This window comes from Contarinia nasturtii, unplaced genomic scaffold (assembly GCF_009176525.2).
Source record: "Contarinia nasturtii isolate CC-2019 unplaced genomic scaffold, AAFC_CNas_1.1 Cnas_scaffold_745, whole genome shotgun sequence".
NCBI lineage: Eukaryota > Metazoa > Arthropoda > Insecta > Diptera > Cecidomyiidae > Contarinia > Contarinia nasturtii.
Genome location: NW_022198093.1, coordinates 948,435 through 963,109, shown reverse-complemented (window position 1 = coordinate 963,109; position 14,675 = coordinate 948,435). Strand labels below are relative to the sequence as shown.

The 14,675-nt window shown below is 33.5% G+C and overlaps 4 protein-coding genes across 5 annotated transcripts in view; all 4 read left to right on the top strand.

Annotated features, from left to right (window-relative positions):
• The first annotated feature begins 1,943 nt into the window (after window positions 1-1,943).
• On the top strand, window positions 1,944-4,405 carry LOC116341572 (maltase A1-like). The gene is made up of 7 exons (XM_031768718.1): window positions 1,944-2,106; window positions 2,270-2,956; window positions 3,020-3,129; window positions 3,192-3,403; window positions 3,479-3,597; window positions 3,661-4,157; window positions 4,219-4,405. The coding sequence occupies exons 1-7, from the start codon at window positions 2,020-2,022 to the stop codon at window positions 4,286-4,288; spliced, it is 1,782 nt and encodes a 593-aa protein (XP_031624578.1). The 5' UTR covers window positions 1,944-2,019; the 3' UTR covers window positions 4,289-4,405.
• Window positions 4,406-5,517: 1,112 nt separating this feature from the next.
• On the top strand, window positions 5,518-8,259 carry LOC116341601 (maltase A1-like). 2 transcript variants are annotated; one of them, XM_031768765.1, is made up of 4 exons: window positions 5,518-5,546; window positions 6,284-7,189; window positions 7,252-8,079; window positions 8,144-8,259. In XM_031768765.1, exons 2-4 carry the CDS (start codon window positions 6,294-6,296, stop codon window positions 8,211-8,213), a joined length of 1,794 nt encoding a protein of 597 aa, XP_031624625.1. In that variant the 5' UTR covers window positions 5,518-5,546; window positions 6,284-6,293; the 3' UTR covers window positions 8,214-8,259. The 2 variants fall into 2 exon arrangements, with proteins under 2 accessions (XP_031624625.1, XP_031624624.1); XM_031768764.1 differs by lacking the exon at window positions 5,518-5,546 and having other exon boundaries at window positions 6,172-7,189.
• Window positions 8,260-10,162: 1,903 nt separating this feature from the next.
• On the top strand, window positions 10,163-11,168 carry LOC116341655. Its single transcript, XM_031768852.1, has 2 exons — window positions 10,163-10,262; window positions 10,367-11,168. The coding sequence occupies exons 1-2, from the start codon at window positions 10,251-10,253 to the stop codon at window positions 10,724-10,726; spliced, it is 372 nt and encodes a 123-aa protein (XP_031624712.1). The 5' UTR covers window positions 10,163-10,250; the 3' UTR covers window positions 10,727-11,168.
• A 1,411-nt stretch (window positions 11,169-12,579) lies between these two features.
• LOC116341789 (sensory neuron membrane protein 1-like) overlaps window positions 12,580-14,675 on the top strand; it is a 7,653-nt gene continuing 5,557 nt past the window's right edge. Inside the window, exons 1-8 of the mRNA XM_031769084.1 lie at window positions 12,580-13,075; window positions 13,165-13,279; window positions 13,353-13,395; window positions 13,496-13,638; window positions 13,843-14,028; window positions 14,091-14,176; window positions 14,297-14,504; window positions 14,584-14,600. Coding sequence (XP_031624944.1) covers window positions 12,944-13,075; window positions 13,165-13,279; window positions 13,353-13,395; window positions 13,496-13,638; window positions 13,843-14,028; window positions 14,091-14,176; window positions 14,297-14,504; window positions 14,584-14,600 — 930 coding nt within the window. The 5' untranslated portion in view covers window positions 12,580-12,943. The remainder of the gene's footprint in view (window positions 13,076-13,164; window positions 13,280-13,352; window positions 13,396-13,495; window positions 13,639-13,842; window positions 14,029-14,090; window positions 14,177-14,296; window positions 14,505-14,583; window positions 14,601-14,675) is intronic.

Here is a 14,675-nt window from a genome sequence, read left to right as displayed (position 1 = left end):
AAATTATCAACCAATCTAAATATTTTCTTTTTATTGTATTCGAGTAAGATACCATAAACCAGTCGGTAACATCATTGAATTTATACGGCTCAAACGAACTAATATACCAATATACAGCAGAACACTGACTCCGATTCTATGTATCCGTATGTATTGCAAATTTTCTGACATCAAATATACAGGTTTAAATGCAATACAGTGTTGCCCACTGCTATAAACGAGTTACCTAAAAATATCCAACGAAAAATATTATGACTGAAAATAGTTTCACAGTTCTACTGCAAATTGAGCTTGTACAATTTTGTTTATCTGTCGGATTTTTTTGCTAATGCCATAATTTGAAATTTGTGTGGGTTTTCACTGTATAAACTCAAATTATAGATGCAGACACCACATATTATATTTAAAAAAAAAAAATATTTCAGTAGCAATGTAACTATAATTTGAATATAATGTGAGTTCCTTCAATGTGTATGCATCCTTAGTTTGAGTTTTCGAAGTGAAAATCCACAAAAATGTCAAATTAAAAAAGAAAGGCATTGGCAAGCCTAATGCACATTTCATTCTTCAATTCTTTTACCATACACTCGATGTCAAGTTGTTGTCAACTACTTGAAAATGCATTGAATTCTTATTAATTAAATAGATTGTTCATTCTACGACCTTCATTGTTATTTCAATTATTGATAGCGTCAATCTTGAAAATTCCATTGCAAATATTGACTGATATATTTTTTATAGTTATAAATGTTCTCTCGAGTAAATTCTATTTCAAGTGGTAAAAAAATTAAAATTTAATTCTCAATAAAAAAACGAGCTCTATTCTCACGAAGTGTTCAACTGTTCATGACTACCGCTTTTGTAAACTATTTTTACTACTCGATGAACAAAGAATTACACAAATGAAATAAGTTATTAGATAAATAGTAATGATAGCGTGTCATTTTGCCAATTAAATTGCTTTTGTTGTTGATTCATTCTACTGATTGGAATCTAATTCTTTGACGCATTGGACCTTGATTTTGGTCATCAGACTGAAATGATTTTGTTCGCCTAAAAAATGATTCGATCTCTTTAACCAATTTTGGACCCAAGAATTAAAATCAGAGGTGATGGATCTAACATGCTTCTTTCAGCCTTAGATAGTAAATCTCGAACCATGATCATTGGTCAGCCAGTTTTCTTATTAATAACTTTAAGCGTATAAGTATATTCTGATAACTCATTTGCCCATCTGCACAGAGAGAAAAAATGTGATTTTTTTTAATTCAATTTTTCAACGAATTAAATTTACCATTTTTGACATCTTTGAGGCATATTTTTCAAAAGAGACTATCAGTTGAATAAGTTTTCGAAAAGTTGGTAAATGTAATGAAGCAGTTGATAAAACTTATTCAACAAATAGCCACTTTTGAAAAATATGCCTCAAAGATGTCAAAAATGGTAAATTTAATTCGTTGTTGGTTGATTTTATATTAAATCTACCAAAAGTGAATTAAAAATACCACATTTTTTCTTTCTGTGTGTTTTTTGTATGAAATAAATGTAGCTCAAAAGGTTGTTCTACACTGTCGCATATGAATAATAACTAGTATAATGTCTGATAAAAGGCCTAGGCTTCGGTCAATCGCTGCCAAAAAACTGACCTTCGATATACGAATTCTTTGTAACACGTATTCCACGACGTTCTATTTATGTGATTGTTGGCTATCAGTTTGAGTGCAGATTTGCATAAATGTACGAACGAGTGTGTATTTTTGTCTCAATATGACGACTAACACAGCTACCGGCGTATGTAAATAAAACCGTTTATCATATTTATTATCTGAAGTGTTATCACAGTAAATAAGTTTAAATTGTGTAATTATTTTTTTTACTGAAGTATCGTTGTCATTTAATATAAATAGTGGAGCGCGCGAATTCAATTATTCAGTCGTCTTCGCAACTTCGTGGTTATACACTTCCAAACGTCCAAAAGAAATTCCGGTGAAAAAGTGATATTTGAAAATTAGCATAAGTATGGGGAAACTCTTGCTCAAGCTAATTTTCGCATTGGCAATATGCTCAATCACGGGCAAAGCTGCCGCTGATGAGTGGTGGGAACAGGTATAACATTATTTTGAGTTATAAAAATTGACTTATATTGATAACAACATTTTCGTGTTAATTCATTGGATCTTTGTCCTTCTCAGTCAGTTATAAATTATGTTTAATTATGCATTTAATCAAGAATTCAATCGCTAACACAGAATTATTCTATTTTATACAGGGCCACTTTTATCAAATCTATCCTCGCAGTTTTAAAGACAGTAATGATGATGGAGTGGGCGACTTATCGGGAATTTCAAGTAAATTACCATTTTTAAAAAGTATCGGCGTCACTGGCGTTTGGCTTTCACCAATTTTCAAAAGTCCGATGAAAGACTTTGGTTATGATATCGAAGATTTCACACAAATTGATCCAATATTCGGAACGATGGAGGATTTTGAAAAATTACTTGCGCACGCTAACGAATTAGATATCAAAATACTTCTTGATTTTGTGCCAAATCACAGTTCCGATAAACACAAATGGTTCAAGGCATCAGCCGACCCAAATAATCCAGACCATAATAAATACAAGGATTATTATGTGTGGAATGAAGGAAAATTATTGGAGAATGGTACAAGAGTTCCACCGAGTAATTGGATCAGTATTTTCCGTGGAAGTGCATGGACATGGGTCGAAAGCCGAAAGGCATACTATTTGCATCAATTCTTGGCCGAACAACCGGACTTGAACTATCGGAACGAAGCACTCGTCAATGAAATGAAAGAAATTTTACGATACTGGTTGAGAAAGGGTGTTTCTGGTTACAGATGCGACGCCGTTCCATTTTTATTTGAAGTTAAGGAAAATGCGGATGGACTGTTTGATGATGAAGATTTAAGCGGAGAATGTGAAAATGATCCAGAGGTGAGAAAAAAAAATTCTTAAAGAGAATACTTTTGAGTAAAAAAAACTATTTTCTGTTCTTAGGCTTCGTGTTATTTGAATCACACAAAAACGCAAGATTTAGATGAGACCTTTGATATGATTTACCAATGGCGTAGAGTCGTCGACGAGCCAGAGTTTTCGAATTTTCCGCGGTAACTTCAAATGAGCCGATATGAAAAATTTAAATTTCACAAATCTACTTTTAAATTCTCAGAATGTTAATGACCGAAGCCTATACATCTTTTGAAAATAACTTGAGATACTACGGACGTGTCGATGAAAGTGGGAAAATCGTTGAATACGGTTCTCACGTGCCATTCAACTTTGACTTAATTTCAAGAACCAATCGAGATACAAAAGCTGACGTGTATAAGGAGAAAATTGAAGCATGGCTCAATGGCATGCCAAAAGCGGAAAAGATTCATGGTGAGTTCTTTGAAATCTTTTGACTGCCGAATTGATATATTTAGAGAATTTACAAATATTATAAATACAAATCAGCGAACTGGCTCTTGGGAAATCACGATAATAAACGAACGGCATCGAGATACAATCCATCTCGAACTGATCTCATCAACATCTTGTTGAAAACATTGCCAGGACTCACTGTCACATATTACGTAAGTAAAGAAAATACTTCAATAAAAACGAATTTTAATTAATCAATGCCATAAATGTACCAGGGCGAAGAGATCGGAATGACAGACGTATTTATTTCATGGGAAGACACTCAAGATCCACAAGCATGTCGTACGGATCCACAGGTATTCGATCAATATTCACGTGATCCGGCACGAACGCCCATGCAATGGGACGGTTCGAAGAATGCTGGTTTCAGCGAGGCGGCTTCAACATGGCTTCCAGTTGCCAAAAATTTTACGGACTGCAACGTTAAATTGCAAGAGTCTCTAGAAAAAAGCCATTTATCGGTTATGCGTAAATTGATGAAATTGCGTCAACATCCAACATTCAAGTATGGTGGATTACAAATTAGTGCCGTTGATGACGATGTTCTTGTGTATAAACGAGAACAAGAACAATCGAACGATGACATTTTCATCGTTGCTTTGAATCTAGGCAAGACAGACAAAGTTATTGATTTAAATATCAATTTAGATGGAGTTCCATCGCAATTGAGTGTTCTTGTTGCTTCCATACAATCAAGTCGACCAACTGAAGGGTAAGGTCACCTTTTTTCATATCATACAACAATTAGAAATTAATCGCTTCTTATTTTGCAGTGATGTTATCAGCAGCAAAGAAGTCGTGTTGCCGCCTGAAGTTGGGGTCGTACTCTTTGGACGCAATTGATGGCATTTGCAAAAAAAAAATGTTCTGAAGTTGAAAAAGTAATAATTTGACTTCTTTGAAAATGCAAAAGATTTTTGTTGGGTCAAACGACGAATAAAGAGACATTATTAATACAAATTTTCCTTTTTTTTTGTTTTTCTTTCCTTTTACATTTGTCATTAGTTTGATTTTCTTACCTTCTCCTTGTTGACATCATTTATCATTGAGAATTTTTCAAACGATAAAATGCGATAAAAAGTCCACATCGCACTTGTGCATTTTGTCCACGTCAATCGAACCATAATACCGTAACCTCGTATCGATTGCGAACTATTTTGGATTAAACGACAGAACACCATCATAAATTCAGATCGATAAAACCGCTGTATGTTCTTCAATGTAAAATTATTTTCGATGTGGCGGAGAGTCTCTCTGGAGACCGTTTTGATGATTTGAAAATTTCACACTGAAATAATCAAAATGCGTTTTGAATTTTGTTATTCAAATCAAAGTGTTTGTAAAACTTTTCCGAGAAAAATCCAAACAATGGTCAACAAACGTATTAACAATAGGCAATTTAAATTAATATTCGTCATATATGCTCATATACTACTAACCATGATATGATTCAATGCACCGTTCGACCTTGATTGAATGTTATGTTAATGAATATAGTTTTCAATGTCTGTAACTATATATTTTGCAAAGCAAAGCATTTATTTCTAAAATAGTGAAAAAAAGAGTAAAATTTGTTTTCTTTGCATTTGATAATGATTATGTGATTTTAGATGTTATTTGTCGTTGACTCGGAATTCAAGCGTAACGCATTGTTATTTCTAATATTCCGATTGAAATCAACTCATACATATAATTACCTATATGCCAAAAGTGACATCAGGTCAGCAATGAATGTTTTCAATCGTTTATTATTATTAAAAATTCAATTCGGATTTCCTGCTAAAAACGTAGTCACCACGTGTGTGAATTTATCAACGTGTCAAATGGCCCATTATTGATTTTTTTTAATTCACTCTGTTCCAAATAAAAGTTGTAAATTAATTATCACGTTCAAAAAATCTCGGACAGTATGAGTTGATGGAGAGTTCCACTTTATGATTCATAAAACGTCAAATAAAAAAAAGTAGTGTAATTATCTGTTTTTTCATGCGGTGAAACGAAATTGCGAATATATGGCAAACATGTAATAAGCTGGTTGACCGTTGTTGTGAATAAAATATTAATGTCGTTGGATCCATCGAGTCGCATATACACGAGAAGAGTATTTTTCAAATTGTTCTTCTAAATAGACATTCCATAATATTTCTAATAGCTGCAGGGCATGTACAAACTGCACTTCATCTTACAAAATAGCAAACATTCAATAAATTCCATTTGAAATTGTAACAGAAAATTGTTTTCAATTGAGAACATGAATTGTGTGATCGTTTCGATTGAAAAACTTAAAAAAAGAACTTCATTTGACGCAATCCAATCGAATGCATGCTGTGTGTTGCACATGTATACGAAATCTTCATTCGGTGATTTGTTTTTCGCAATTTATCAATCAGTATTGCGATGTGTAGAATTCACGAGTGTAAACAGAGATTTAAAAATTCAATTAATATCAAGATATATTTTTCCATTTGAAACGGTCCGACGGTCATTTTATCATTTTAATGAATCAAAAACATGACAAAATCACTGATTCAAGTACAATATTTCCAGTAGTATGTAAATAGGCGGAATTCGTTCTTTTGTCGCGTTCGCTATCTAACCCGTCTTATCTTTTCATTAATTTTTTATGATCGTTCTCAACACAATAGGTTCTCCGCAAAATTGATTCATTATAATCACACATTATAGGATTCACAAAGAGCTCGTTGCACTTCCAATAAATAGTGGATGTGTCTTTTGACACTGTCATTCGTTGTCACTTTGTGCACATTGAAAATTCACTTTGACTTTGGGCTTGAGGATAGTTTTCAAAAAAAAAAAAAAATTCCTTATTAATTGCAGATAAATCAGAATGGTGAAAATTTCAATGTTAAATTTCGTGCTGGTAGTGGCGGCATGTATTACTGCGAGTAAAGTTTTTGCGTCAGACGATGACTGGTGGGAATATAGTTCCCATTTCTATCAAATCTATCCGCGTTCATTTCAGGACAGTGACGGTGACGGCATTGGTGATTTACGCGGAATAACCGTTCGATTACCATATTTAAAATATATTGGAGTAACCGGAGTTTGGCTGTCACCAATTTTCCAAAGTCCCATGAAAGATTTCGGATATGATATTTCGAATTTTCGACAAATTCATTCGGAATATGGAACGATGGACGATTTTGATCGTTTGATTGAACGCTGCAAAGAATTGGATATTAAATTAATTTTGGATTTTGTGCCGAATCACAGTTCGGATAAGCATGTATGGTTCGAAAAATCGTCGAATCCAAATGATCCCGAGCATGAAAAATACAAAGACTATTATGTTTGGCATGAAGGAAAATTACTCGAAAATGGAACAAGGGTGCCGCCGAGCAATTGGTTAAGTTTATTTCGACGAAGTGCATGGACATGGGTCGAGAGTCGAAAGGCATTCTATTTACATCAATTTTTAGAACAACAACCTGATCTGAACTATCGCAACGAAGCACTCGTCAATGAGATGAAAGAGACTATGCGATTTTGGTTGCGAAAAGGCGTCGCCGGTTTTAGGTGCGATGCGGTCCCATTTTTATTCGAAGCTCCACAAAATGCCAAAGGTTATTATGACGATGAACCGTTAAGCGGTGAATGTAGTGACGATCTAGAAGCATATTGTCGACTTAACCACACAAAAACAATGGATTTGGATGAAACATTTTACATGGTATATCAATTCCGTAAAGTGGCCGAAGAAGATGAATTTGCAAAAGAAACACGGTAATAGAAGAAAAAAAAAAGTTTGATTTGAGAAGAAATGATAAAAATCTTTAATTTTCCAGCATTTTAATGTCTGAAGCATATACCACTTTGCCAAATACATTGAAATTTTATGGAAAAGTTGAAAATGGAACAATTACTAAGTACGGTGCACAAATTCCATTTAATTTTGAGTTAATTAGCAAAACCAATAAGAACACGACGGCATATGAATTTAAATCGCACATCGAAGAATGGCTTGATGGCATGCCGAAAGGAAAGCACATATTTGCCAATTGGGTCTTAGGAAATCACGACAATAAACGAACAGCATCAAGATATCGACCAGCCCGCACCGATCTTTTCAATATTTTGCTAAAAACATTGCCCGGCATAACGATAACGTATATGGGAGAGGAAATTGGAATGACCGACGTATATATTTCATGGGAAGACACAGTGGATCCGCAAGCATGTCGTACAAACCCTAAAATATTTGATCAATTTTCACGTGATCCGGCACGAACGCCCATGCAATGGTCCGATGACATCAATTCTGGTTTTTCATTTGGAAACAGCACTTGGTTACCAGTTGCAAGCAATCACACTAAAAATAATGTTCAATTGCAAAAGTCGAAAATTCTTAGTCATTTGAAAGTGTTTCGTCAATTGATGGCACTACGACAAAACCCCACAATGAAATATGGCGATGTGAAAATAATTGCGGTCAACGACGACGTTCTCGTATACAAACGAGAAATTTATGGTCAAGATGATGCCGATATTATTGTTGTTTTGTTGAACTTGGGCATCTCATACAGACCCATTCAATTGAATTCCCATTTCAAAGAATTGCCGCAACAAATGAAAGTTATTGTCGCGTCAATTCATTCGGAAATACTTGTTATAGGGTAACCGAAATTAATTTTTTTTAAATGACAATATCCATTAATATTGCACTTTATATGATTTCAGGGATTATGTCGATACAAAAAAAGTGGTTTTGCCACCCGAGGCCGGTATTGTGATAATTGGACGAAAGTAGAGAAGGAATTTCATTGAATAAAATCGAAAACTATGTTATTCAACCATATGACAGCGTTTAAAAGTTCGTTTGTTTTATTAATGGTACAATTCTTTTGAATAAAATATACCTATTGTCTCGTTTAGGCTTCAATCTAAAAAAAATATATGATGACCTGTATTCTCAAATCACAAACGACGTTAATATTTTTGCACTTTAAAAATTCATTGATATTGTATTTTATGTGATAAATACAGGATGTTTTCAATGAACGAAACGATAAAAAAGACCATTTGAAACATGTCAATTTGTGAATAAACTAAATTACTGTGCGACAATCAATTATCCAATTTTCCGATTTGCACTCTTTTATAGTATAAAGAGCATAATTACACAATACGTTGCTATCTCCATCTCTCGCTCTCTTTCGTTCCATTCGTAGGTGGGGACAGTTTTTTTCGCTACATTCGACTGAAAAAGTATTCTAAATGTGTGCACTTATTCAAGAATGTTACGCACAGCATTGAAAATGGGCCAATGTCGAATCTTCATGAATGTACAAACAAACATGTACCTCGATAAGGTGAACAGAGTTGATTTATCGATTGAAAATATTCAAAGCGTGTAGTGCATGATTTTGACATCGATTTTAATCACCTGATTTGTTGAGACATTCTAGAGCTTCTGAACGTTTAAGGATAGATGAAAAAAAACTTTATATATGTGCATATTTGCAAGTCACAAACCTTGGATTTTATGATCAAGAACCAACCCCACATTCGTACTTTGCAACAAACAACAAAAATATGAGTAAATTTGGTGGCATGCAAATTATGTACTTTAAGCGAACACAAAAAATCACATAAAAGTGGCCAATTCAATTAGCCAAATCTCTTTTAAATAATAAAAAAAAAAACAAGAAAAAAAACTATCTCTATCGAAATGCAAATAATAATCACATGTTTTGTATTGTCATTAACGTATTAGCGGTTCGACAACAATTATTGACATAAACTGGTTACGCACCGCAAAGACCTATGTAATTCTATCATCTAAATCACTGTATCGCGTAATTCATAAATATTGGTTGTTCAACAAAAACAAATGTGAACCGCTAATTTATTTATTACAATTCCGATAGGAAAAATATGCTTTTTCAAATATGTTTTAAAATGCGTAATACCAATGGTTTTTAAATAATTAAGTCGATTTCAACCACTGCATAAATCGACTGTCGTTTAGATGTTTTTCCATAATAATAACGCTATAAATCGTACATTGTGCCGGTTGGCTAGACTTTTCGATCGACTGCAAGAGAAAAAAAAAACCGAGAATATGCCTAAAATTGGTTCAAATTGCAATATCGGAAGGCGGTATTGATTGAGACACAGCAAATTAATACACAGTTACATGTGAAGTTAATTTGGATAGTGTTTTGTCACACGTTTATAATTTGGAAGTTTATTTTACGGCAGTGTGTGGTATTGCACTTTTTTTTGCTGCACCAGCAGTCTATGGGCATAATTAGACAGAACAAAAAAAACTCTGATCTTAAAATCATAGCCGATCAATTTGTGTGACTTTGAATGTGTGTCACAAATAATGCTTTGAATCAATTTGATTTTGGTTCAAAGTCTGTGTGATTGTAATGCCATAAATGGTTAAATGCAACATAAACTTGTATTCGCGACCGTGTTGAATGCAGACTAGACTATGCATTTGCCATAGTAGAACGCATATGTGCCCGTTTGAATGACAATATTTACGTAAAAATGCACGCTACACAAATAATGCGAACGCATTGACGCATTTTTACTGCAATTTCGTAAACAAATAAATTATTTATTTAAAAACTAGCTAAATCAAGATATGCAACGCAACAAAATTCACCTTCCGAAAGGTACACATTCTTTTCTCTCACTCTCTCGTCACCAATGCAATTCGCCGTCTGTATATAAAGAGTGGCCGCAAGCATTCTGTAGATTATTAGTTTCTAAGCCGCATTGGATTACAGATCAGGCAATTTAGTGTCAAAAATCAATCAAAATCAATTTAAACATGAAACTTTTTGTAAGTGCTCAGAATTTTGTGGAATACAAAGAAAACGAATACTTTGTCAAATTTATTTTATATTTTTGAATGAAAAACAAATGTGCTTTTTTTTTCTTACGCAGTGTGGAATTGTGGTGTTCGCGATATTCGTATCAGCGGCGATATGTGGTGATGCCGCTGAAAAATTGACCGACCAAAAATCAGCCACCACAAACGCAGAGGGCTCGGTGAAGGAAAAACGTGGCATTTTTTCATACACATCACCGTATGTTTATCATAGTCCAGTTGTTGTACATCATTCAGCACCGATTATCCATTCAGCACCGATTATCCATTCGGCTCCAATTGTTTCGGCGCCATTAGTTTCAGCGCCAATCATACATCATTCGGTTGTTGCAACTCATGCCGTGCATCCAGTCGTTTCCCATTCGTACATTTCGCATGCACCGTTAGTGGCAGTGCACCATTTTAAACGACGTTAATTCGAGCACTATTCGAATGAATCACTATTTTTAAATTTAATAAAAAAAGACCGTCCGCCTAAAGAGTTCAAACTACTTTACACAACTCAATAAAGCTACCGTATACTCAATAGACACCAAAAAATGGCAACGATTTGCAAGCACGCATACAAGAAATGACGTAGCGACGAGGAAATGCAAATGGAAAATAGAAGTAGTAAAACAAGTTCGGAATCAACTCTAATATTCTATTCTGGTTGTAGTTTAATTGACTTCAAATTAAAGAGAATGATTTGAAATTCATAAATAACGCGATAACAATATAATCGACTGAAGTCAATTTGAATCACACTTCAGACTGTTTTGTCAATATTAAAAAAAAAACTCACTATTTGTAGATGTAAAATGAAATAGCAAAAGTTGAAATAAAATCATAACATGTAAGAGAGAAAAACAAAACCAATTTGATGACGAATTTTTCTTTCATTTCACCATATATAGAATTATTGCAATGATTGATCTCTTGATCTAGCCACTTTTCAAAACTATCGAGATAATCTTTATCAACAAAACACAAAACGAATCAAAAACTTTATGTTCATTTTTCAATCGCCGGCGGCTGCCAATTCTTCACATTCTATTCATAAACTGTCTTTTTGTGAGTTGACTCCGTCATTAGGTGACAGTACAACAACACAAATTCCGTACAACTAATCACATGTTATCAAATGCAATCGATCTATCGATAGAAATCACGAAGATATACAAAGATGACACTTTGAAATGTGGCCGCAAGCAAAATGATGAGGAACAATTCCATAATTATACAGTTTTGAATCTAACCCCCAAAATGGTATCGATCAAATTGCCATTCTGTTTATATTGGTTTCGATATTGGTGTACATTTTAAATATTTTACTAACTTTTGCAGCACAATTCACGCTGGCCTATGTTATTTTCCGCACGACGTATTCCGCGAGAATCGAAAGGCGGAACTCTACAATCTATCAATCAAATCACATAGCAAACGTTCAATTCAACGCCACTTTTTTTTTGTTTTCCTACATCGTCTTCGATTTTCTACAAGGTCTTCAGTTAAACAAGAAATATTTGACTTATTACGAGCGTTGCGGTTTATTCGTTGAAAACATGTTAATTATGCAAAAAGCATATGACATTTTTCCGAGCTGTTAAAGGTCAATTTTGTTGCGAGAGCGAAAATTATACATTAAAAAAAATATTTACAAAATATTTACAAAATATTGCGGTTTATTCGGATTTGGACCGAGACTGATTTATTTAAAAAATGACGAAATTGAATAAAGAGATTGAAAAATCGAGGCATCCGTAGATAAAATAAAGAGACGAATTGTTATGCAAGGTATCTTACGATTTATCAAATTGAATAATTAAAATCCAAGCAACGATAAAAAATTAAATAAACGTTCCCGAAGATACGATAAATAAATGATTACGTGTTTTTTTTTTTTTGGTTTCATAAAATCAATTGCATTAGAATTTTCAATTTCATTAAAATATAAATGAGTCCACTTTCTTTGAATGCAGGAAAAGTAGAACAGCGACGATGACAATTTATTCGATGTTGCAATCCAACATTTTCAAGCCGATACACGTTATCCAAACGACTTTAACACTTCTACAATCGGCAATGATATACAAAATATCCAATACATGCCATTTGTTGAGTTCTTTCTCTACATGTGTTGAGCTCTTTATTGAAAATGCACATCATCGTTTTAGAAGCACGTAATTATCTATTCATAAAACAACAAGTCATGCCAGTATCCATCGAATGGTATCCTGATTGTGACAAATAAGTATTTAGTTTTCGTTTTGCATTCAATCTGTTCGGTCGGTGATATCAAATCTTTTTATCATACACGCAGAAATATTGAATCTTAAAATTGTTCGTTCTTTTCACTTTGTCTTTTTATTTTTATTTTCTTTAAAGTCATCTTTTATCGAAGTATCTTTTATACGAACATCTTTTCGAAAATAAATAAAATTCAAATCTTAAAAATATAACCGAATTTATTTTTGTTTCATATAATATGAAATACCATTGATGAATTAACGACGACCTTCAAAACTTAATTTTGTTTTTTAAAAAAGTGAATTGATAAATTTCAATTTTGTATAATCAAATTGTGAAAAATTCAAAACAAAAATAAGTATTTTTTTTTTGGACGGAATCGTAATTGAATTGTGAATTGCAAGATGCAATTGCCAGCTTTTTTGCAGAGGTGGAATGCCATCAAGTGTGGCATAATAAGTATATGCATTTTTTTGACTGGATTAGGATTTTTTGGAATGATTGCACCGATGCTCTTCAAAAAAATGGTCAAAGGTGTAAGAGACCATGATTTTTTTTATGTTTAAAATGGACTCTTTATGTTTAGGGACAAATAAATTAATGATAATGTGTAATTTTTCTGCAGCAACTCAATCTTTTGCCCAAATCACAACTTCGACCGCTTTACGTAAAAGTTCCGTTTTTCCTTGATTTTCGCATTTACGTGTTCAACTTAACGAATCCGGATGAAGTTACCAAAGGTCGGTATTGTGAATGTGTTTATTCAAAAAAATGCAGATGTGGTACTAATTGAGGTGTCTCACTTTTATATAGGCGGAAAGCCAAAAGTTCAGGAGGTTGGACCGTACTTTTTTGAGTTAGTACAAATTATTCATTATTTTAATTCAGTGATATCTTTGCAACACATTCTCAATATTTTTTAAATTATCGTGTTTTGCTCGATTGGTCATGCGTAGGGAATGGAAAGAGAAATTTGATTTGGTTGATAACGATGAAGAGGATACACTCAAGTATCATTATAAAAACACATTCATATTTCGTCCCGATTTGAGTGGCGATGGCTTGACTGGCAACGAGATCATCACGATGCCACATCCTTGTACGTTATATTTTTGGTTAAACTATACTATCTGCGGGATGAAGTCAAATTAAAGTAAATGTTTCTTGCTACAATTTGGAATTTTAAAGCGATAAACAAAATATGTAAAAAAAAAAACAAAAAAGTTCAAATTATTAAGATCAGAACATTTTCATTGCGTGGATTAATTATTTTCCGAATGTGGTGTATTCAAAATGTATCTAGTGATTACAACGATGTTTATGACTTTGAATGTGGACAAAAAGCCTATGATCCCTATGACGGCAACGGCAATAGACGCCATTTTCCATAATCCCAAAGATATGTTTTGGACGGGCCGAGTTATGGATGTTCTTTTCGATGGTATTCCCATTGATTGTAGCACCGCAGATGAAACAATGGCGGCAAAAGGTTAATTTTTTAATTTTATTTTGGATTCCATTGGATTTATTAACAATCATTTATTTATACAGCCGTTTGCGGTGTCTTCAGCAGTGGCGCAGTGGCAGCTGTTCAACCACATAATGACACTTTCTTTAAATTTTCATTATTTCAAGCGGTTAGTTTTACTTTTACATAGAAATTCACTGAAAAAAAATGTCTACCTCGTATTAGAACATAAATTGACAACTATGCCATGCAATTGAAATGTGAACAATGTTTATCTTTTTGTCATAAGGGAAATGCCACCGATCTGGGTGAATTTACAGTGTTTCGCGGAAAGAAGAATTCACCCGATATTGGAAAAGTGGTTGCTTTCAACGATGAGCCTGAAATGGACTACTGGGAGGGTGATGAATGCAATCAATATACTGGCACTGATTCAACCATATTCCCACCATACATGGATGTAAATGACGGCATCATCGCCTATGAGCCAAGTATTTGTAAGTAATTTTTTGCACACCTTTTCTATCAAATGGGATTGATATTTTTATTTTTTTATTATTTTTCTTTTCCATTCAGGTCGGTCACTGATTGGGGTAATTTTTTTCATAATTAGCTATAGAAATGTTTATCATTTTCAAAATTAAGTCAAACTATTACAAAGAAATATA

Excerpts from the sequence above, each read along its gene's own strand:
- LOC116341572 (XM_031768718.1), top strand. The coding sequence starts at position 2,020 with ATGGGGAAACTCTTGCTCAAGCTAATTTTCGCATTGGCAATATGCTCA. Across the intron at positions 3,130-3,191 it reads GAGTTTTCGAATTTTCCGCG|AATGTTAATGACCGAAGCCT; the intron begins GTAACTTCAAAT and ends TTAAATTCTCAG. Across the intron at positions 3,598-3,660 it reads GACTCACTGTCACATATTAC|GGCGAAGAGATCGGAATGAC; the intron begins GTAAGTAAAGAA and ends TAAATGTACCAG.
- LOC116341601 (XM_031768765.1), top strand. The coding sequence starts at position 6,294 with ATGGTGAAAATTTCAATGTTAAATTTCGTGCTGGTAGTGGCGGCATGT. Across the intron at positions 7,190-7,251 it reads GAATTTGCAAAAGAAACACG|CATTTTAATGTCTGAAGCAT; the intron begins GTAATAGAAGAA and ends TTAATTTTCCAG. Across the intron at positions 8,080-8,143 it reads TCGGAAATACTTGTTATAGG|GGATTATGTCGATACAAAAA; the intron begins GTAACCGAAATT and ends ATATGATTTCAG.